Below are 22,765 nucleotides of genomic sequence, written 5' to 3'. Positions count from 1 at the left end.
ATTACTATTGCATTTGTTACAATGACCTGGGGTCGCCGAAAGCCCATTTGTTGGTTAGTGGTTAAAAAAAATTTTTTTAATGCTTATTTATTTTTGAGAGAGTGAGAGACAGAGCACCAGCAGAGGAGAGGCAGAGAGAGGGACGGAGACAGAATCCGAAGCAGGCTCCAGGCTCTGAGCTGTCAGCACAGAGCCCGACGCAGGGCTCAGACCCATGAACCGTGAGATCATGACCTGCACCCAAGTTAGATGCTTAACCGAGCCACCCAGGTGCCCCGGTGGTTAGCGTTTTTAAGCAATCAAGTATTTTTTCACTGAGGAATGTACTTTTTGAAGATATACTGCTTTTGCACACTTACTAGGCTACAGCACGGCACACGCGGAACTTCTGTGTGCCCTGGGAAGCCGGAGAAATTCCTTTGATCCTGTTACTGCGATACTTGCTTCATTGCAGTGGTCTGGGACCGAACCCGCAGTACTTCCGAGGTGTGCCTGTCGTTCGCAATTAGTCTGCAGTGAAAGACCCAGATTAGAAGCTAGGAACCCACAATTCAAATTATAGTATCACCAAGTTACTTGGGGTGAGTCACACGGTATCTCTCTTCAAGGAAGAGTCCCAAAGATGGCCACAAAGCACTGCATATGCACAAAGGTGTTGGAGATCAAGGTGGGGTGCAGAACGCCTCCGCTACGTAAGCAGTGATTAGATTCGGCTTGGAAGATTCCGTTGCTGGGGCCGGGAATGAGGGGTATGGAGCAGGGCTACATTCATTCTGGTAGGTGACTACCAATGCTTGAAGGGAAGGGTCCGCCTCGCTAGCTTCTGGGGCCCCTCTCAAGCTCTTACGATGCTTGGGCTCGTAATTTTTTTTTTCCATTGGTGTGTAGTTGACATTTCGTATTCAGTTAGTTTCAGGCGTGCAAGGTAGTGATTTGACGACTGTGTGTGTTAGGGGTCGCTCACGGCACTAGTGTTAACTGTATTCCCTGTGCTGTGCTTTTCGTTCCCATGAGTTATTTTCCTTGTAACTGGAAGTCTGTACCTCTTAGTCCCCTTCACCCATTTCGCCCATCGCCCCACCCACCTCCCCTTTGGCAAACAAACAGCAAAACAGAGAGACACAGACTCCTGCGTCTGGAGAACAAAGGGCCGGCCCAGCACGTTGTGACGGCGGCTGCCGGACGAAGCCAGCAGATGTCACTGGCGCTCCATCACGGGAGTGCCATGCCCACTTATAAGGCCATCTTGCCATGGACACGGTTGTGGGTTGTGCAGGGTTTTACGTTCACGTGTCTTCCTCTGCCTCGCTGACGATGGCAGTCACTGTTGTCACCTAAGTAGCTGGATGGGTTGGTGACTGGGGGTGTGCTGAGGCTTGCGTTTGTGTCTGCAGCTCGTGCAGGGCAGAGGGTGACCCATGACATTAGTCACCGGGAGAGCCGGCTCAGGACCCAGCTGCCCTCTGATGCTCACGTCTGTCCATGGCCCGTAGCTCGTCGGCGCGTGAGCAGGTCTGAGCGTGGAGCATGGACTTCCCAGCCTCAGCTCTCATCTCGCCAGGGGCTCCAGCTGCACAACTTTGACGCCGTGGACTCGCTTTCCGCGTTTCTGGTCCTCCTGTGCCATGGGCAGTGTTTCCTTTCTGGTCGTGATTAGGCTGAGAGTGGCCGTCCCTTAGCTGCTTCCGGGCACGTCTGAGTCCAGCACGGTCAGCCGGGTAGAGTCCAGGCCGTCCCCGGGGTGCACGGGGCTCTCAGCACGGGGACCTGCCCACCCTGGACCCCCCACACCCATGTGGAGCAAGAGCATCAACTACCCAGCATCCCAGTTCTGGACACTTGGCGGCCAGCCTGAGCCATGCTCAGGTGACAGATGCCGAGGTTCAGACGTGGCATCTCCAGCCCAGCAAAACTGAGTGTTATTTTTGTTTAATTCCTCACCTGCTTCGGGTGCCCTCCAAGCAGGGAAAGTGGACTTGGTGAGATTTAGGAAAAATAACGAGCAAGGTCTGGAAAAGCGTAGAGGAGAAGTGGGTGCAGACATACTGAAGGCCAAAGCTCTTGCATGCAGCATGACTGGCATAGGCATACACAAGTTTTTTAATGTTTATTTATTTTGAGAGAGAGAGAGAGTGGGGAAGGGACAGAGAGAGAGGGAGAGAGGGAGTCCCAAGTAGGCTCTGCACTGTCAGTGCAGAGCCCGATGAGGGGCTCGAACCCACAAACGGTGAGATTGGGAGCTGAGTGGAAATCAAGAGTCGGAGGCTCAACTGACTGAGGCCCCCAGGCGCCCCGGGCTACATAATGTTTTAAGATGTATTTTTGCCCTGGGACGAGTTCTACGAGATGCATTGACTGTGACCCTCCCTGGGGCCACTGGGTGATGCAGTAGATGGGAGCTATGACCAGGCTCCAGAGCAGAGCCTAGAGGAGCTGTCGTTGGCCAGTTCAGGACGATGCTCACCCAGAGGCTGGGCCATTCTGGAGTCGTGGGCTCCAGTGCATCCCATTTCCAAGGAAAATTCCATACAGACGCCCGCTTCATAGGAATGATCAAAGCGAGGCTGCCCCAATCAAGGCAAATGGTGGGTGTCCGTACGCCATCCATACCCCTCCTCTTGGAATGTAACCCCTTTTCCCCCAAAAGCAGCCACCCTCCACCCCCAAGAGAGCACATATGAGAACAGTGGCATTAAGGAAATCTTTCTCAAGTTGTGTCTGTGCCCTACACGTCCCATATGAAAAAGGGCGCCTTGTTTACGTAGGTGGGAAAACTCTTAATGTATCTCAAAGATTCAAAGCGTACGTCAGCGTTAACTGGGGCATCCTATACTTTTGTGATGGTTACCATTATAGGTCACCGTGGCTAGGCCGGAGTACCCAGGGGTTTGGTCAAAGGCCAGTCCCATGGTTGCCGTGAAGGTACGTTTTACTGAGATTAACATTTACATCAGTAGACGTTGAGGAAAGATCACCCTCCACGGTGTGGGTGGGCCTCGTCCAATCAGTTGAGGGCTGTACGAGAAAAGATTTTAGGTCCCCAGAGGAGGAGGGAATCCTGCCACTACTCTTGAGCTCCAACTCTTCCCTGAACCCTCAGCCTCCTGGCCCACCCTTTCAATTTTTGGACACGCACCTCCACAGTCACGTGAGCCAATTCCTTAAAATACCGATATACACATATACACGAACACACACTCTGCTTGCTCTGATAAACCTGATTGATGCAGTCTTCTATTTCCTTTTTTTTTTTTTTTTAAGTTTATTTGTTTATTTTGAGAAAGCAAGAGAGAGCGCAAGCGGGGAAAGGGCGGAGATAGGGAGAGACAGAATCCCAAGTAGGCTCCACGGTATCAGCACCAGAGCCCAACGTGGATTTCGAACTCATGAACTGTGAGATCATGAGCTGAGCTGAGGCCAAGCATCAGATGCTTAACCGACTGAGCCACCCAGGCACCCCAACAGTCTTCTATTTCTTAGTGGCTTTCCAGGGCTCTTTGTGGCACTGTATGAAGGTGTCTGATGTGGTCTGCCTGCTTGTGAGGCTCCTAATAAGTGAATAACGGCTTCTGTTCGCAGAGGATCTTGCTTGGCCTGAATGTTTCGCGGCAATTGGAGGCATCGTGGTAGAAACACATGGGAAGTCCGGCTTTGCAATTGGGCTTTACACCTTGCCCTGCGGTGAAGGTCACGAGTTGAAAGCCATTTGCAAACGGGGCTGCGCCTGGGAGCCCATCACTGAGGTGTGCGGAGTTCATAAGTCAGACGATAATGCGAGTGTCCCTCAGTCTCTCCTCGGAATGCAGATGCATTTTTGTTTTTCCTTTTCAAAAAATTGCAGCCAGCGTGGACGTCTGGGTTTCGTTCTGGAAAGGGAGGCAGGAGAGAATAATTTCGCACTGACAGCTGAAGGGTGAAGGGTGATTAACCGAAAGTGCGGATTAAGACTTGGTGTCAGAGGAGGGGTCGAGGGCCGTGTGCGCCGGCCCCGCGGGGTGCCGGGTGGCTGGTCCTGTGGCATGGCCTCTGCGTCATCAGAAAGGACAGATTGCTTCAGCGTTTGGAGAATTACGTGCACATCTTAGAAGTGTGTCTGTTCAAAATGTTTGAAACCGCACAGAGGTTCACATTGTAGGTAAATCCTCAGCCCTGGGTGGGGGGTGAGCTTTTGGGGGCTCCTCGCTGAGGAAGCTCTGTGCCTCGGGGCCGCACATTCCCGTATGCCCCCCTTCTGACCCTCCTGCTTTCAAACAGGTTCTCTGGAGCGTCCTTGCTGTGGCTTTGTCCGGAAGGTGCGACATGGACGCCCTTGGCCTGCTGTTGGTATTTCCTGAGGACGGGAAGTCGGGGTCTGCGGTGCAGGAAGTGTGTGCCCTGCCTGGGCCCAAAGTATATTCCCTGATTGTGTCCATGAGTCAGAACCTGAATCTGCGGAGTTTCATTTACAAAGTAAGGGGGGTGGCCGTGGAGCATGGTGGCCGTGGGGGACAGCAGGTGCATGCCCTGCAGCTGCCACCAGCCTCCACGTCTCCTGTGCGCTGACTCTGGGGGTGGGGCTCAGGGCAAGAGGGGCTCGGGAGGCGTCCCAGGGGCCCCTGCAGTCAGGCCCATCGGGCCATGTGGCACAGCGGTGGGGGTGGTCACTGTGGTCAGCACAGCGGGACCAGTAAGGAAAAGCCCTTCCTGTCTGGGGTTCCTCGGGACCACGCCAGTCCCCCCTGAGTCAGGAGTTGTTCCCACCCCTCCCTGACCTTGGCCTTCTCTTTCCCATTGTGTCCTGAGACCTACGGCCTCTGTCCTGTGAGCATCATATGCCCACCTCTGCCAGGCCCTGGTCACTTAGGGAAGTGCTTATTACCTGCCCCACGATGGACGGGACAGTGTGTGCTGGGAGAGAGAGTTGGTAGTGGACAGTGAGCACGGCTAGCCCTGGGGGCACCCCGATTAACCTCCACTGACCCCCCCCCATGTGGGCGGTGAGCATGGCTAACCCTGGGGTGACCCAATTAACCTCCGCTGACCCCCTGTGTGGATGGTGAGCACGGCTAATCCTCGGGTGCCCCGATTAACCTCCACTGACCCCCCATGTGGACAGTGAGCACGGCTAACCCTAGGGTGCCCCAGTTAACCTCCACGCACCTCCTGTGTGGATGGTGAGCACGGCTTACCCTGGGGGCACCCCGATTGACTTTTATCACCCGTCACGCCCACTCCTGTTTGTCAGGAGCCTCTAGGTGCATGGCTGTAGGGACGTGGACTCACACACCATACTCCCGGAGATGGAACACCAGCCCCAAACCTGGGTGACTCCATCACCCAGGTGCCCCAGGGCATTACTGTTTCTGATGTCAAGGGTTAACTTCCCAACTGCATCCTTCTAACTGTGAGAGCCTGGGAAGCCCTCGAATTCTGGGCCTCTGTCTCTTTGTCCACAAAATGCACCCAAGCACACTCCAGTGGGATGAGAAAGATGGAAACAGTGTGTGCACGTTACTGCAGTGGGTAAAGGGAAAATTGTTTCTCACGTAAGAATTGTTTCTTTTGGGGGCACCTAGCGGACTCAGTCCATTAAGCATCTGGCTTCAGCTCAGGTCATGATCTCACAGTTTTTGAGTTCAAGCCCTCCATCGGGCTCTATGCTGGCAGCTCAGAGCCTGGAGCCTACTTTGGATTCTGTGTCTCCTTCTCTCTCTCGCCTCCCCTGCTCGTGCTCCATTGCTCTCTCTCTCCGTCTCTCAAAAATAAATAAATAAAAACATTTAAAAATTTGTTTTCTTTTCACCCTCTTAAATATCCACTTTAGGCACCTCCAAGATAAAGAGAAGTATTTTGAAATAGATTTTAATTAAAAAATTTTTAATGTTTATTTTTGGGAGAGAGAGAGAGAGTGCGTGTGGGGGAGGGTCAGAGAGAGAGGGAGATACAGAATCTGAAGCAGGCTCCAGTCTGAGCTGTCAGCACAGAGCCTGACATGGGGCTTGAACCCACGAACCAAGAGATGGTGACTTGAGCTGAAGTCTGACGCTTAAGCGGTTGAGCCCCCCAGGCCTCCCTAATTCTTTAATGTGAACTCCACACCCAATGTGGGGCTCGAACTCACAAACTGTGAGATCATGACCTGAGCCGAAGTAGGATGCCTAACCGACTGAGCCACCCAGGCGCCCCTCGATTTTAATTTTAATAACAGATTGTATTTATTCCCGGTTTATGTTTGAGCAGTGCTGGCGTCATCGAGTGTGTGACAAAATCCTGAACCAGGTATATTCAAATAAAGAGGACATTTATATGGCCCAGCAAAGCCGTCTCCCTAGTGTAAGAGAGAATAACATCCAATAACCAGGCTTTCGCTGCTCAGGCAAGGCTGGCGAGGGTAGAAGGTACCATGTTGTTTACTGCGTGTTGTGTTTTCTTCCGTTGAGACTCTAATGCCTTTGGAAGCCAGCCGCCTGCTCCGCTCCCTGTTGGACGTGGTCTCCAGGCTCAGTCACGTGCTTGCCGGAGCCGGCCACGTCCTGGAGTACCTTCCCGAATTTCTTCGTGCCAATAAAATCACCGCCTTGCTAGACACGCCCGACTCTCAACAGGTGTGCGTTTGCTTTTGGTCCTGGGGGAAATATCGAGAGTTGCTGCTTTGGCCTGTCTTTCTCTCCCAACATCTCAGGTTTCCATGCAGCAATGAAACGTAGCAATGGGAGTACTTTCTCTGTCTGTGGAGGCACGGCCTGGTGGGAAGGCTGGGCATCTGCCTAAGCACCAGAGGTCAGAGACTTTATTGAGCCACAACCACCCCCACGGTGGCTGGAATGGTTCACGGGGAGTCTGTGATGCCCGAAGTCACTACATCGAGTATGAGCACACAGGAGAGTCCACGGGCTTGGTTAAGCCCATCCCGCCAGTACATTGCTTCCAAACACCTTCACGCTTATTGACACGTGAATAGGTGGCTTACAAAGCACAGATTAGTTGCTGCAAACACAAACTTGGAGGAAGTTAGGGGCACGACAGTAGCTTTTGCTTAGACGCTGTCTACCTGGGTGGGCTGCCTGGGGAGAGCAGACGCGGGGGGACGCGCAGAGACAGGTACATGGGGTGTGGTGGGTCGGGGAGGAGTCCTCAGCGGCCTTGGGCGGGACAGCGCTGTGTGCCTCAGCTGAGGGGCAGTTTGGAAAGCTGTCAAGAGTCCGGGGGACAGGGCAGTAGACATACGTGAAGACCATTAATTAGCAGAGTTAGTGATCTTTTGGGGATGGATCATTTATCGCTGGACGGCAGAGGATTTGCTGATGCGCGTGCTTGCACGCGTGTGTGGGCAGGGCCTTTGTCTCTGGTCACGGGTTAAAGGCCAGAAAAAGCACTGCGTGGTTCACAGGGCGTTTCGAGGGCAGAGAAGTCTGAAGCCAAGTCGAGATCCCATGTGTGGGCTTGGTGACTTGTGTGTTCAGCTGGAGAAGAGGCTCCCTTTCAGAGGTCCGTCCCTGTTGTGCGACACTTTATTTGCCTCGTGTCCTCAGGATGCACAGAATGGCCAGGCCAGAAGTTCAGCCTTCGGTTCCTTCCAGTCGGTGATGAAGAAACTTTGCAAGGAGCCAGCGTCACTCTTCAGCGGCTCCAACTCGTTCATTAACTTGCCCAGAGTTAACGAGCTCCTGGGAGGGGACAAAGAACGATTCAACATTCCCGAAGATTCAAGTAAGGCGACAGTAATGGGTGTTTGCATCGTGGCCATGAGCCCCATGTGGTGCTGAATGTCTGGTGTGGGTGGGCGCACGCTGGCAAAGAGTGGTCCCCCTCCCCTTCTCAGCCATATCTTTCCACTTTCACTGAGGCCGCCACACGTGGACATGGCAGGTGGTGTTGGAAGGCCCCGGTGCCCACGCGCAAGGGCTGATCCTCTCCCTGTGTTGTCAGAGACAGAGGGAGAGACAGAATCCGAAGCAGGCTCCAGGCTCTGAGCTGTCAGCACAAAGCCCAATGCAGGGCTCGAACTCACGAACCTTGAGATCATGACCTGAGCCCAAGTCAGTCACTTAAGCAGCTGAGCTCCCCAGGCACCCCAAAGACATATCCACTTAACGTGGGGCCTGGATGTCACTTACCCATCCACAGTCCTTTGCCACTGAGTCTCATGGAAGGCAATTTCTAGATGGCTGCGTACATTTCTCCTGGTTGTATCATCTCATCAGACTGCAGGGACCAAAGTGGTGCCCTTGGTCTCTGAGCCCGGACCCCTCAGTGGTCAGCTGGGGCTCCCAAATAGACCAGGGCTTCAGGGGGGTTCCACTTCCCAGGGTTCCAGTCTTTCCAAAAGGGTTTACCTGACTACTCAGCTAGGATCATCTTCTTTTTGAATAACTCCAAGTCAGCTCATGAGGACCTTATTTACATCTTCAGAATTCCTTACCCGTGGCCGCGAAACCTTACCTGGGGGCGGCACCTGTCATTCCCAGCTGCTGCCTGTACGTCAGGGCATGAATGCAGGGGCCGTATTGGGAATCTGCGTACTATCTGTCCCCAATATATATACACAAAATACACTATATATTACAAATTATGTCTTATATGTTTATATATGATATGTATTACAAATTATTTCTTAAATACTGATATATATTTCTCTACTATGAAAAACGTAAATCTAAGTTTATGTGTACATACTGTGTGCATGGGGTGGAGAGAGTCCTGGTGGGGCCAGGGAGGAGGAGGAGAGGGGCCGTTTGTGGAGCTGGAGGTGTGAGGTGTGAAGCCACCTTGCAGCTACCTGAGAGAGTGTGTCCGTGTGCTCATCAGCTAATGGGTAATTTGGGTAGTTGCCAAATATAACATGATTTGGCGGTATAAACACACATTAGTGTTTGTTAATAGCAGATAATTTTTGTTGTCCACTTCTCTAATTCTCATTTCTTCTTTTTTTCCTTGCATTTGGGTTTCTTGAGGAGTTTTTATTTGCCCATGAAATCTAATCATCCATCTTTCCATCCATCCATCCATCCTTTCATTCCTCCATCCATCAATTGATTCATCCATGTATCTATCCATCCATACATTCACCCATCCATCCATCCATCCATCCTTCCTTGCATCTATCCTCCCTTCCTTCCCCCCTTCCTCCCTCCCTTCCTTCCTTTCTTCCACCCATCTGTTGATCTGTCCATCCACTCATCCATTGATCCTTCCATCCATCTACCCATCCATCCATCCATCCATCCATCCATCCACTCATTCATCCATCCATCCATCTTCCATCCATCCATCCTTCCATTCTTCCTCCATCCATCGTTTAACCATCCATCCATTTATCCATCCATCCATCCATCCACCCATCCATCCATCCATCCACCTATCCATCCATCCATCCACCTATCCATCCATTGATCCATCCATCCATCTTCCGTCCATCAATCCATCCGTTTATCCTCCATCTATCCTTCCTTCCTTCCATCTACCCATCCTTCCATCCTTCCTTCCATCCATCACTTAACCATCCATCCTTCCGTCTATTCCTCTATCTGTCCATCCATCGTTTCATCCATCCATTGATCCACCCATCCACACACTCACCCAACCATTCATCTGTCTAGTTATTCAGCTACCATTGAAGACCAGTCTTTCTTAACGCTTTCATACATTGTATTTCAAATGTTTGTCACACTCACCATAGACAATATTAGTACCCTCATTTCCAGATGACATACTGGAAGCTCAGAGAAGGGTAAGTGACTCACCCAAGTTCACACAGCTCACAAGTGGCAAATGTCAGCATTCCTGGTTTCACATTTCTTGTTCCTTACATAAAAATGATTGTCTTGTCTTTTCTGAAATGAAAATTGTTACTGTTTAAATCAAGCTGATAATTTGAAATATAACCTTAAAAATATTGGTAAAAGCAACCTTTAAAATTAATGGTTTAAAACCTCATTATGTATTCGTGCTCTTAATTTATATCTCAGGGTTTTTTTCCTATCATTTTTATTGTACTTGTTGAATAAAAAGCTTTTCTTCTTTTCAACTGGACAATTTGGGAAAATGAAGTTAATAGTGGAAATAATCATAAGAGCAGTATTCATATACCGTGGGTGTCAGGAATCATGGCATCAAAGCTAAGACAATTCCAATTTATTTTTTTAAATTATTTTTTAAATGTTTATTTTTGAGAGACAGAGAGAGATAGAGGGAGCATGAGCAAAAGAGAGGTGAAGAGAGAGGGGGACTCATAATCAGAAGCAGGCTTCAGGCTCTGAGCTGTCAGCACAGAGCCCGATGCGGGGCTTGAGCCCACAAACCGCGAGATCATGACCTGAGCTGAAGTTGGACGCTTAACTGACTGAGCCACCCAGGCACCCTAAGATATTTCCATTTTAAATGTTCACTTCAGGGGTAAAAGAACCAGTTCTACTAAAGTATTCATCACTATTTTAAGACCTTATAATAATCAGTTCCTAATCATCATGGCAATGAAGGCTCTACTTCATTAAGCACCTATTCTGTTAGACAGGTTAGTTGAGTAGACCCTCAAATGAAATCAATTAGCACCACAGCAATGATGAAAGCCACCTTGAGGAATCAAGGGTTGGAGTGAAAACAAGGCGACTTAATATATCAAAAGCAATAAGCCCAATACTTCCGTGTAGGTGCAGGGGAGAAAATTTAGTAATAAGTTATAAATCTAATTTCATAAGAAGAACCTAACGCTGTTCTCAATACTGTAAGTGTTGACAATTTTCTAGATTAAAGATCAGCACATTTCTTTCTTATACTATTTTCAAGTGACTTATGGATGACTTAGTTTGGATATGTGAAGGTCATGCTTTCCTTTCTCTTAACGTATTGAAATGAGGGGCGCCAAGGTGGCTCAGTCGGTTGAGCGTCCGACTTCTGCTCAGTTCATGATCTCATGGTAGGTGGGTTTGAGCCCCGTGTCAGGCTCTGTGCTGACAACGCGGAGCCTGGAGCCTGCTTCGGATTCTGTGTCTCCCTCTCTCTTTGCCCCTTCCTGCTGGTGCTCTGTCTCTCTCTCTCTCTCTCAAATGAATAAACATTTAAAAAAAATTAAAACAAAACCAAAAAAAACCCCTAAAGTATTGAAATGAACTTGGTGTCTCGAAATTTCTTATGAGACAAGAGGCGCCAAAGACAAAGACAAGAAAAATTATTCTGGAATTTACTGCCCCAAATCAGAATTGTGGCATGAAAGCTGTATCTAGGTCAGTCATTGAAAAGTGAGGCATCATGGGTGTGTACATGAGGGTCCCTGTTAGCCTGGGCATCCTGTATAGTGAATAACATTTTCTTTCTTTCTTTCTTTCTTTCTTTCTTTCTTTCTTTCTTTCTTTCTTTCTTTCTTTCTTTCTTTCTTTCTTTTTTTTTTACTGTGACAGCACCATTTTGCTTGAACCTCTATCAGGAAATTCTACAGTCCCCAAATGGCGCTTTGGTGTGGTCCTTCCTAAAGCCTGTATTACATGGAAAAATACTGTACACACCAAATACTCCAGAGATTAACGAGATCATTCAAAAGGTAAGTCTGAACGAATGAGATTTTATAGACCATCCAAGTATAGTACCAGGAAGACATCTTTAGCGATCCATAATGTTCTATACATTGGAACGCAGACGTTTTTGTGTGTTGAGTATGGTCCATCTTGGCCTTTTCCTGCCCTTGTGGTTAACCTTGGTTGGATGTGCCAAGGGGTCTCTCTCCTGGGGGGCGCTTTGGGGCAGGAGGTATTGTTTGGAGCACCCAGTGCGGTGAGGACAGTTGGACAGGAAGCTGGGCTGTCCCGGCCATTCCGAGGAGCATGCAGAGGACAAAGTCTAGTCTGTTTTGCTGGGTGCATCTGGCGCTTAAGGAAGAGTCAGACCCCACCTGTGTGTGGTCTCTGCCTGGTGAGGGACGCATCCGATTGGATAGTGAGGCCTTGGCAGCTTCACCCTGTGGAAGAGAAGTGCGGGGCGGGGGGGGGGGGGGGGGGGGGGGGGGGGGGGGGGGGGGCGGTGAATCAGCTGCCCCAGGAGCGATGCCAGCATTGCAGTGCTCTGCTTGTCCTTCGGTACCGCCTCCCACCTGGACGCTACGGGACATTGCTTGATGACCGTTCAAGCTTCAAATAGTGCTGATGTGAAAACAGAACAGGTAGGGCTGGTGGGGGTCATACGAGCAGGTGCATTACTTTTGGTCCAAGTGGACCTTGCACGCCCCATGGTCGCCATGAGAGCACCCCAGAGCCCTGGTTTCCCTGTGACACATGTCAGGGGCTGTCTTTACACGCCCTCTGAATGTGGCCAGTAACTTCTGTTTTCATCTTGAAAGTATCATCTCGGAGGGATATTTACCGAAATTCTGACTCTCGCAATGAAACGATGTTAATCTAGACGAACAGCCAAAGTTATTCCACGAACCGTGAGATCATGACCGGAGCCAAAACCAAGAGTTTTGGCTCCCTTTCTGGCTTTGTAGCCACTGTGCGTTGTTCTGGCAGTGACAGTCATTAGACGCTTGGTCTGAAGTCCCACTTGGCTGGAGGCCCTAAAAATTTTGGCACTCGTGTTCTGTGAAGCAACATCATCTATAGGGTGGGGGGCTCGATGTTGTAAACTATTTAGGACTTCGTCTTATTCTCCGCATTGCTTTATCTCTCTCTCTGTCTTTTTTTTTTTTTTTTTGCATTTATTTATTTTGAGAGAGAGAGAGAAAAACCATGAGTGGGGGAGGGGCAGAGAGCGAGGGAGACACAGAATCCGAAGCAGGCTCCAGGCTCTGAGCTGTTAGCATAGAGCTCCACACAGGGCTTGAACTCAGGGAATGCGAGATCATGACCTGAGCCAAAGTTGGACGCTCAACCGACTGAGCACCCAAGCACCCCCAGAACAGATTTTTAGCAGCAGTATTGTGACTCGGTCCATTCAGCTGCCTACCACCTCCATGTGAAGTGGCCATGTCTCTAGGAAAGAGTGTAATCTCATGTGGTTCGTCCTTGGTCACAGCATGCATGCAGGCAAGGCTGGGGGTCGGCTGCTCTGTCCCCACCCTTTGCATGAACTTGGACTTGTCGCTTTCCCTGTAAAGAGCTCTTCCCCGCCAGCAAAATGGAGGTGTGACCAAGCTCCAGGATTTCATTGGGGAGACTTGTCCGTGGGGATGCACCGTCGTCCATGGCATCCTTACCATGAGCTTCCCTGCTGGGCTCCCCATGGGTGTGCCCCCAAAACCATCTGCACCCTCTCCACTGACTACTTCCCACACCCTAAGAAAATAATGGCTATGATATCTAGGGAATACCCAGGGAATACCCACTCTTCATTCTGGAAGAGTATTTAGGTGTAGATTGATGGTATTTCCACATTACTATCCGAGAGATCTCAATCCATCAGTGTACTCTTTTAATATCATGGGTCAGAATTGTGTTTGGTTTTGGGGCACCTGGGTGGCTCAGTCGGTTAAGCTTCTGATTCTTGATTTCGACTCAGGCCATGATCTTACGGTTCATGGGTTCGAGCTCCGCATCAGGCTCTGTGCTCACAGCTCGGAGCCTGGAGCCTGCTTCGGATTCTGTGTCTCCCTCTCTCTGGCCCAGCCCCACTTGTACCCTATCTCTCTCTCTCTCTCAAAAATAAATAAGCATAAAAAATTTTAAAAAGAAAGAATTGTCTTTGGTTTTGGCCCCAGGATGATGGTCATTTTCTCACTGTTTTTCTTTTTCTCCACATCATTTCTTTTTTTTTTTTTTTTACGTTAAAGAAGTTTATTTAAGTAATCTCCACCCCTAGTGCGGGGCTTGAACTCACAACCCTGAGAACAAGAGTCACAGGCTCTACCACCTAGCCAGTTGGGCACCCCTGAAATCATTTCTTTTAAAATTTGTTTTTATCACTTTCTTTCTGCTTTCCTCAGATTTGTTGTATCATTGTACTATGTTGAATAATATTTGGTTCTTAGTTAATAACAAACCTACCAGAGTCTGAAATTTGGTTCTCTCTCGTATGTTGTTAGAGTTAATATCTTTGTTATTGTCTATATAAACATTTCCTAAATGATGTCGTATAACTCAAGAGTTACTTGTGATATTTAAAATTTGTAACTCGTTAAATTAAAAAGTGTTCACATGGGGCACCTGGGTGGCTCAGCATTAAGCATCTGACTTTGACTCAGGTCGTGAGCTCACAGTTTGTGAGCACGAGCCCCAGGTGAGCCCTGATTCTCTCTCTGCCCTTATGGGATTCACCACCCCCACCTCTGCCCTTTCAGTCACTTGCGCCCCCCCCCCAAAAAAAAAGAAAAGTGTTCACAGAAACTTTGGCTAAGAATTTCTAATTTCATAATACACACCTAGATGATTCATACATTTTGGGATTTTATTGTGTGTTAGTTTCAGTAAAATTTTCTTTGGTATTTGAATAACAAGGATGTGCATGTTTATATAGGATAAGTTTGGATATTTTAACTAATTTAGGTAGCAATAAGTGGTCATACAGAAAGATTATATATTTATATCAGGACATCTGGGTGGCTCAGTTCCTTGAGCACCTGAGTCTCGATTTTGACTCAGGCCACGATCCCAGGGTTGTGAGATCGCGCCCTGTATCAGGCTCCTCACTGAACACAGAGCCTGCTTGAGATTCTCTGCCCCTCTCCCCGACTTGTGCACTCACACGTGTGTGCACATGATCCGTCTGTCTCAAAAAAAAGAAAGATATATATATTTTATAAGTAATTGATTAACAACATTACACGTGTAAACATCCATATGTATCTGGTGTGGATGTGTATTCTCTGTACAGATAAGACTTTTGAGGTCTTATCTGGGTGCATCAAGAACACCATCCAGCCCCGGCACGAGGGTGTGCGGTTTGACTGCCCCAGGGGCTGTTTACTGAGCACTTACTGTGGCCCAGGCCAGGCCCTGAGATGCTATCCCGTGTCCTAATATCATCACCAACGCTACTGCCCTTCTTCTAGAAACCTGCGGCTGACAGTTAAGTAATGTGGGTGAGGCCAGGCAGCAAATAAATGGGAGAGCCATGGTTTGAACCCAGAGCAAGTGCTCGCCCAGGACTCGTTCTTCCAGGGCCGACTGCCTGGTTGTCGAGGGTGAGTTAGTGTTAGTGCGCGTCTCCTCGTACCCGAGCGCTGCCACATTCCTGTCTTCTTTCTTGTCAGTCTTACTTCACATATTTCGACGATATGTTCCTGAGTGCAGGAATGTTGATCACAGAAAATTGTAATTCTTTTTCAGAACCAAACAAACATTGTTCTACTTAATCTTTTTGCCACCAATTTAATTTCTTCTGTTGTTACCATTTCTAGCTTTTATGCTTTGGCTTACTATTCATTCATTTAATGTTTATTTAATTTTGAGAGAGAGAAAGACAGAGCATGAGCAGGGGAAGGTCATAGAGAGAGGGAGACACAGAATCCGAAATGGGCTCCAGGCTCTGAGCTGTCAGCACAGAGCCCGATGAGGGGCTCCAGCCCACCAACCGCAGGATCTGACCTGAGCCAAAGTCGGACGCTCAACTGACTGAGCCACCCAGGTGCTCTACGTCTGTTTTTTTTTTAAGATTTTATTTTTACATGATACTTATACCCAATGTGGGACTCGAACCCACAACCCTGAGATGGAGGGTCGCACGCTTCATGCCAGGCGCCCCTCCCTTATGTTTTTTAAATATGTGCTTACCTCCCACAGTTAGTGCTGTGAAACGGTTCTTTCTTAGTGACTTGGACACCACAGTTCAGCTGTGTGCCTCTGTCCCCGCCCCTCGCCCCACCTGTCGCCAAGGGAGCCTGAAACCCTATGGGTTTCTAGCATGTTGTCAGTGGCCACCATAAGTCAGCAATTGGGGGGTTCGAATTCCAGGTACCACCTTCCTATGATCACTTCATAATCGTTACAGTTAGTTTCAAGGATCACCGTTGGCATCTGGATTAAACCGTTGGCCGTGATTTAAAATCAGTTCTCTGTGTGAATACTTTCATGGCTTATCTCCATTCTGCACGTATTGGGAAATTTCTCTTCTTACACCTTTGACTTCGCCTGTACTCAGGTTGTCCTCAAGTGACTGTGAGGACCGTTCCCAGGTAGCATGAGCTCTTTCTTGTTTGGTCTCTGAAGACGGCTCTCCGGGGCTCCTCCTTTGCATCGTAGCCTGGCTGCACGGAGGAATTCTTGGTTTACGTTGTCTCTCGCTCAGGACTATAGAATGTGCTTTGCTGTCCACTGACCTTTAGTTTTGCAGAGAAGCTATATGAAATGACATGAATCCTTTTTTCCTTCTGAAGAAGCTTGTTGTGAACTCTGAGGGGCTCCTGGGTGGCTTATTAGGTTAAGTATAGGACTCTTGATTTCGCCTCAGGTCATAATCTCACAGTTTGTGAGTTTGGGCTCCACGTTGGGCTCTGCGCTGACAGGGTGGAGTCCGCTTGGGGTAATCTTTCCCTCTCTCTATGCCTCTACCCCTCCTCTCTTTCCCAAAATAAATAAACTTTAAAATAAATAAATAAATCATTTAAACGTAGAAAAGAAGTGTCTTGTGAACTCCTTGATGCACATGTATTCATTCTTTCAATTGGAATCCTGGAGTTGACGAGGTACGTTAGGCACTTGTCGGTTCTTAATGATTTTGCTATAACAAAGGCTCCGAAATTTGCACACTCAGTGGTGCTTGTGAGCGATAGTGATTCCTGACCCCACTCTGGCCCTTTACCTCGCCTGGGATTTGAACCCTCCTTGGCTTAGATCTCTGGCATCTGTCCTCGATTCTGGTTTTGCTTCTTCTCTTCTCTGTCTCGTGGCTGCCCTCGGGGGGCCAGGATGGCGTCCCAGGTGGGTTCTGTGCGGAGACTGGTCCTGTTGCCGTTTTCAGAGCACTGCCTGTCGGCCATCTGCTGGTCCTGGGCTCGCGGCGCCATGGGCCACCTTCGGTGGTGGCCCCTTACCCAGACACTCCTTCTTACTGCCACCTTCTCGGCTGTCTACGACCAGTCGTGACAGTAAGGAAGAAAACATGAAGCAGGCGTCATCTACATTTTCTCCTCTCCTTCGTGAAAGCATGAACCTCTCTCTTCATTCCCATGGTGGCCTTGTCTCTTGACTAGAAGCTTCACTTCGCACGCCCCAGAAGTCGAGCATCACACTTACCCAGTGCGGGCCAGCACGTGTGTGAGTCCAGGTGGCCCAGGTTCACGTGCAGGCAGAGTGAGACGTGATTCTGCACCGATCCATGAGGCCGGCAGCCAAGTCCCGGGAAGAGAGGATCCCGGCCAGGCTGGGGGAAGGGGCCGCCATCTGCGGATGCCCTGGGCTTGCTCTGGAGGGGAGCTCCTGCCCCGTTTTGGAGCCGGGAGTGCGCTTTCCTGTCTTTTCTGGGCCAGCTGATTTTCAGCTCCTCACCTGACATGACCTGGGGCATTTGGAGGGTCTCCTGGTGACCCCAGGGGTGTGTGGTTGTACTCCCCCAGACCCTCCTTACTTACCCTTCTCTTTGGCATTTAGACTCATTTCAGTATTAAAAATATAGTGACATTCCATAGACAGTTTCATGGAGTTACCTTTATATTTATTTCATTTGTTTATTTATTTATTTTTGAAAGACAGAGTGAGACAGAGTGAGGGGAAGAGGGGCAGAGAGAGAAGGAGACACAGAATCCAAAGCAGCCTCCAGACTCTGAGCAAACATTCAGCACAGAGCCTGACACGGGGCTCAAACCCACAAACCATGAGAACATGACCTGAGCCAAAGTCAGACACTTAGCCAACTGAGCCACCCAGGCGCTCCTATTTATTTTTTCAATGTTTATTCATTTTGAGAGAGACAGAGCAGGCAAGCAGAGGAGGGGCAGAGAGAGAATCCCAAGCAGGCTCCTCGCGGTCAGCACAGAGCCCAACGTGGGGCTCGAACCCACGAACCGTGAGATCATGACCTGAGCCGAAATCAAACGCTTAACTGGCTGAAGCACCCAGGTGCCCCTCCATTTCATTTAAATCATTTCTAAGGATAGAGTCCTTTTATCTTTAGGGGAAAAAAACGGCATGGGCATTTTTGTTGTTGTTGTTGCGGGTCAGTGACTATGAATATTTTGATGATTCTAAACTATTTTCTAAGAATCTTGGGTTTGTTTGCTCCACCAGGAGCAACAATGATCGAGTACAACCAGGTGTGCTGTATCTTCAACGGCGATGGGTGTCGTAGAACAAATATGCGGGGATTACCTGAGAGCGTATTTTCGAGGAGGAGATGTGGGCAAACGGTCTTTTATTTAGGCGGTGTGTTCTGAGGACATCGGCTGTCCCCCTCAGTGAGCTGAGCCCCCGAGGGGACTGCGGTGAACAGGAAGGTGCAGAGAGAGTCTGGAGGAGAGGCCTCTGGACTCCCCTCTGAGATTAGGACACCGGAGCCGGTCACCTGCCCAGGGGCAATGTCGGCTGGCCTGCCCCATGGCATTGGCGCATCTTTGCTCTGATGGCCGGTCCTGTCCTACGGCTTCTGGTCCCTGCTGTAGCCACACGGTGGTCCCTAACAGTCTTCCTGAGGTGGCCCTGCAGAACTAGAGACGAACCCACGTATGCTTTCTTTTGCAGGCAAATTACACTTTTCATTTCGTGGACAAGCTGAAGACTTTAACAGAAACACTGCTGAAAATGTCCAGCGTGCTTCAGCGCGGAGGAAGTGGCCAGATGGTCAGCCAGCTGAAGGTCAGTGGTGGCTTGCTCCCAGGCACCTGCGGGGACGCGTCTGTGACATCGGGGCGGCCCCCTCAGGAGACCCCACAGAGCTCCTCGTGTGTGTGTGTGTCAGCTGACTAATAACATTGACCCGAAGGTGAGCCTGTGAGGCAGTGTTGTGAATTGTCAAGGGTTTTATTCATGCCAGATGTCACTGTTATGTTCATGATGAATAATTTATTAACACTGGCATGCTTTTTCAATTCCATCACTTAAAAAATGTTTTTAACGTTTATTTTTGAGAGAGAGATTGAGAGAGGGCACGAGTGTGGGAGGGGCAGAGAGAGAGGGAGACACAGAATCCGAAGCAGGCTCCAGGCTCCGAGCTGTCAGCACAGAGTCCGATGTGGGGCTCGGACTTGAACTGAGAGATCATGACCTGAGCCGAAGTCGGACACTTAACTGACTGAGCTCCCCCAGGCGCCCCTCAATTCCATAACTGAGATGGAGGCACAATTCCGTACCTTAATGCTCTTTTGAGTGGTTTGTGTACTGTTCATCTGTGGGTCTGCTTAAAGGATCAGTTATCATCCCCTGACATTGTGTATCGACAGCCTAATATGTTCCAGAATTCGGGGGCTGTGGTTTAAGATGGGGCTGCAGAGCCCCACAGCCGTGAACTTCAGAACTTTGACTGAGGTAGGCCGCATAACAGCCTGGGGCCATTTGTGTAATAACCCTAGCTCACCTGAAGTCCGGTAGCCTGAGGAAGCCTGCCTGCATTTTTATTCTTATTCAGCCCGTTTCTTGTGCACCAGGTGATTCATGGTGTGGACTCAGGAGCCTGCTTGTCTGGGTTTGCTGCACAGTTGAGCCCAGCTTACTGGGCTGTGTGCTCTTGGACAGCTTATTGAACTTCTCTGTGCCATGAGTTTCTTACCTGTGCCGTGAGGAAATAGTCATAGTTATATGCTGTAAATCAGGGCATGGGAGGCACTTGGAATAGTATTTGGCACGCTGGAAATGCTTCTACATCTGGGGAGGGGCGGGGGGGGGGAAGGAGAGAGAATCCATGCAGGCTCCATGCTGTTAGTGCAGAGCCCTATGCGGGGCTCGAGCTCACGAACTGTGAGATCATGACCTGAGCTGACATCAAGAGTCAGACGCTTAACCGCCTGAGTTCCCCAGGCGCCTGTAGGCAGGAGAATTTTATTATGGGACAGGGAGGCCAAGGGGCTGGGGAGCCTGGGCGCATAGTCACCTGAGGACATGCAGGTGCGACCCCGGGACCCGAGAGGGAGGGCGGCTGGGCTGGAGCATCCTAGCCGGTCATGCAAAGTTGCGAATACACTGTCCAGAGGTGCGGTCAGTTCTCCCCAGGGAGTCCTGTGCCTGGGGTCTTGCGGCTCCTGGTGGTGGGCCTGGCCGGGCGGTCGTGGCCCAGGACAAACCCAGGCGGTTATCGAGCCCAGTGGCAGTCGTCGGTTCTGTCCTGGTCTTTGAAGGTCCGCGGCGCCGCCTCTCAGGGTGGCCACCACCGTGTGAGCGCTGGCGGTATTGTGTTCTCTTTTGACCTGTCTGCTCACGGACTAGCGGGTTACTACAGGGATCAGCAGGCTTTTTCTCTAACGGGTCGGATGGTGGATGGCGTAGGCGTTCATAACGTCTCTGCTGGGACTGGAAGTTATTACACGCAGCAGTAGAAACAACAAATGCAGAGTCCTCAGAGTCACGTGAGGAAGTGACCGGTGCCCGAGCGTCCCTCGCGCCGCACGGCTCCTTGGAGAGGTCATCTGATGAGGTCCACCAGGCAGTCGTGTTAGCAACGCAACCCTTTCCTCAGTCTCCGGAGGTGCTTTCTCAGCTCAGAGGACAAAGCGTGCTGAGCAGGGCTCTGTTTCCCGGCGTGGGGGGCAAGGTCAGGGAGTGCGGAGCTCCTCTCGGCGTTCAGTGGCTGACAGCTGTGTTCCGGGCCACACTCTGCCACCAGAGGCTTAGGCTCGTGCCTTCACAGGTGCCCGAGGCCCAGACTTCTTCCCAGTCAGTTAAGAGCAAGAGATCTCCTCTCAGAGATGTGGCTGAGATTCAGTGACTAACCCACCTGTGTCTGCCACGTCGCTAATGCCTGACAAAAAAGAAATAATATTCCACAAGATAAGAGTGCACAGCTGTGATCCGTAGACAAGTCGCTGAAATCATCACATCTATGGGGTGGAGGCGAGAAAGCAGAGAGCTCTGTGCAGGAGGTGGGCCACGGTCGAGAATTCCTTATGAGGACTTCCAAGGTGCAAGGTTGTGCGCTAACACCAAGTCAGGGTCACATATAAATATTCCCTAGTGAACGGACAGGTTCCAGAAGTCGTCCCCGTTCCGATAGTCTCCCCGCTCCCCCCCAACCCCCACCGCTTAATCCCGGCGCTGGCCTCACGGGATTTTGTCCTCTGTCTCGTGTGCGCTGTTGGATTGTAGGGGACAGTACCCTTCAAGTCAGTGCGCATGCCCTCTGCAAGATCAAGAGGCAAAGTTTCATTAAATCACCTTGGAGGGGCGCCTGGGGGGCTCGGTCCGTTGAGCATCTGACTCTTGGTTTATGCTCAGGTCATGATCTCAAGGTTCATGAGATCATGCCCTGCTCAGGGCCTGCTTGGGATTCCCTGTCTCCCTCTCTCTCTGCCCCCCTCCATTCTCTCTCTCTCTCTCTCTCTCAAAATAAATAAATAAGCATTAAAAATATCACTCTGGAGAGCCCTCTGTAGGGAAACCATTGACAAAGGAGAGATAAAGTCATCATTGTGTATATAAGTGGGGTCACAGCCATCATGATATGAAAGTTTATCCCAAAAATGAGATTTGGTTGCCGAAGGATTGAGAGAGGGCTCGAGAAATGCAGAAACCCTTCCTCAGTGCTTCTCTGACAGCAACCCCCTCCCCACAGCTGGCCTGTGGAGAAGACAATGATATAAGGGTCACCGTCCACTTTTGTTAGAAAATTTTGCTGAAAGGTCACTCTTGGTTCATTCTTGGTTATCGAGATTAGTGCGTGACTTTAACGACAATCTGGATTGTCACAACTGCTGCTTTTGGTTTTCAGGATAACATTGTCATCAAATGTTATGCTGTTATTTACCATGATTTGTAGACTTTTTTTTTTAACCACGATTCACTTTATGTGTCCTTTTCCTATATAATGAAGCTTTGAATTAACCTAACAAGTATTTTTTACTGAATGATAAATGAGGAAATGAGGTTATTGTTGTTAAGCCATGTTATTCCCCTTTAGGAAGCCCTGAGAAACAAATTCATAAGAAACTTTGTAGAAAGCCAGCTGCACATTGATGTAGACACGCTGGTGGAGAAGCTGCAGATGTACGGTAAGTAGGTGGGTGTGTGGGTGTAAATGGGAGGGTGTGAGCAGAATTGTGCAAGCACATGAGTGTCTAAGTGGGTAGGCGTGCGAGCCGGAACAAGGTGTGCAAAAGCATACACAAGCAGGTGTGCAAGTGGACATGGGTGAGTATGCACTGCAGGGTGGGTGTGCAAGTGCATGTGGGTGAGTGTGCAGTATAAGTAGGTGGGTGTTCGAGTGCACATGATGAATGTCTGAGGGTACGTGGGTGGGTCCACCTCCCGATTGGCCCACCGCTGGGAAACATCTTCCTGCCTCTGAGTTTCGGGGAGATACTGACCAGTCGCTCTTCCTCTCAGGTTTCTGGTTTCTCGTCCCCAAAACTAGAAACGCTCTACTTTGTTTCAACTTGCAGTTTTCTGATTTGCCGAGTCAGGGCGTGAGGAGCAAGGAACGCAGCTGAAAAGGAAGGCTTCTGATATTGAAGGCAAGGATTTTGAGACTTCCAATAAGTTTGTAAAACAACGGAGTGTTCCTGAGTTAGGGGCTGATGGAAAGCAGGGACGTTGAGGTGAACATTTGGAGCTCAGACTAAAATGTTGAATCAATCAGCCAATGGTTGTATTGCATCTGTAGTTTGTCAATGCATGAATCTATTTTATTTTTAAGTTTATTTAGTTTTGAGAGAGAGAGAGAGAGAGTGAGCGTGTGCAGTGGGGGAGGGGCAGAGAGGGAGACACAGAATCTGAAATGGACCTGT

The 22,765-nt window shown here is 49.7% G+C and overlaps 1 protein-coding gene across 1 annotated transcript in view; it reads left to right on the top strand.

Moving 5' to 3' along the window:
* ABCA13 (ATP binding cassette subfamily A member 13) overlaps window positions 1-22,765 on the top strand; it is a 326,881-nt gene that overhangs the window by 88,516 nt on the left and 215,600 nt on the right. The window contains exons 25-30 of the mRNA XM_039235661.1: window positions 4,255-4,449; window positions 6,420-6,584; window positions 7,512-7,689; window positions 11,376-11,515; window positions 18,576-18,689; window positions 21,940-22,030. Of these exons, the coding sequence (XP_039091592.1) occupies window positions 4,255-4,449; window positions 6,420-6,584; window positions 7,512-7,689; window positions 11,376-11,515; window positions 18,576-18,689; window positions 21,940-22,030 (883 nt within the window). The remainder of the gene's footprint in view (window positions 1-4,254; window positions 4,450-6,419; window positions 6,585-7,511; window positions 7,690-11,375; window positions 11,516-18,575; window positions 18,690-21,939; window positions 22,031-22,765) is intronic.

The sequence above is a fragment of the Hyaena hyaena genome, unplaced genomic scaffold (assembly GCF_003009895.1).
Source record: "Hyaena hyaena isolate Hyena2069 unplaced genomic scaffold, ASM300989v1 scaffold_101, whole genome shotgun sequence".
In the NCBI taxonomy this organism is placed as follows: domain Eukaryota; kingdom Metazoa; phylum Chordata; class Mammalia; order Carnivora; family Hyaenidae; genus Hyaena; species Hyaena hyaena.
Note: the sequence above shows the minus strand (reverse complement) of the source record. Positions and strands in the feature narration are given on the sequence as shown.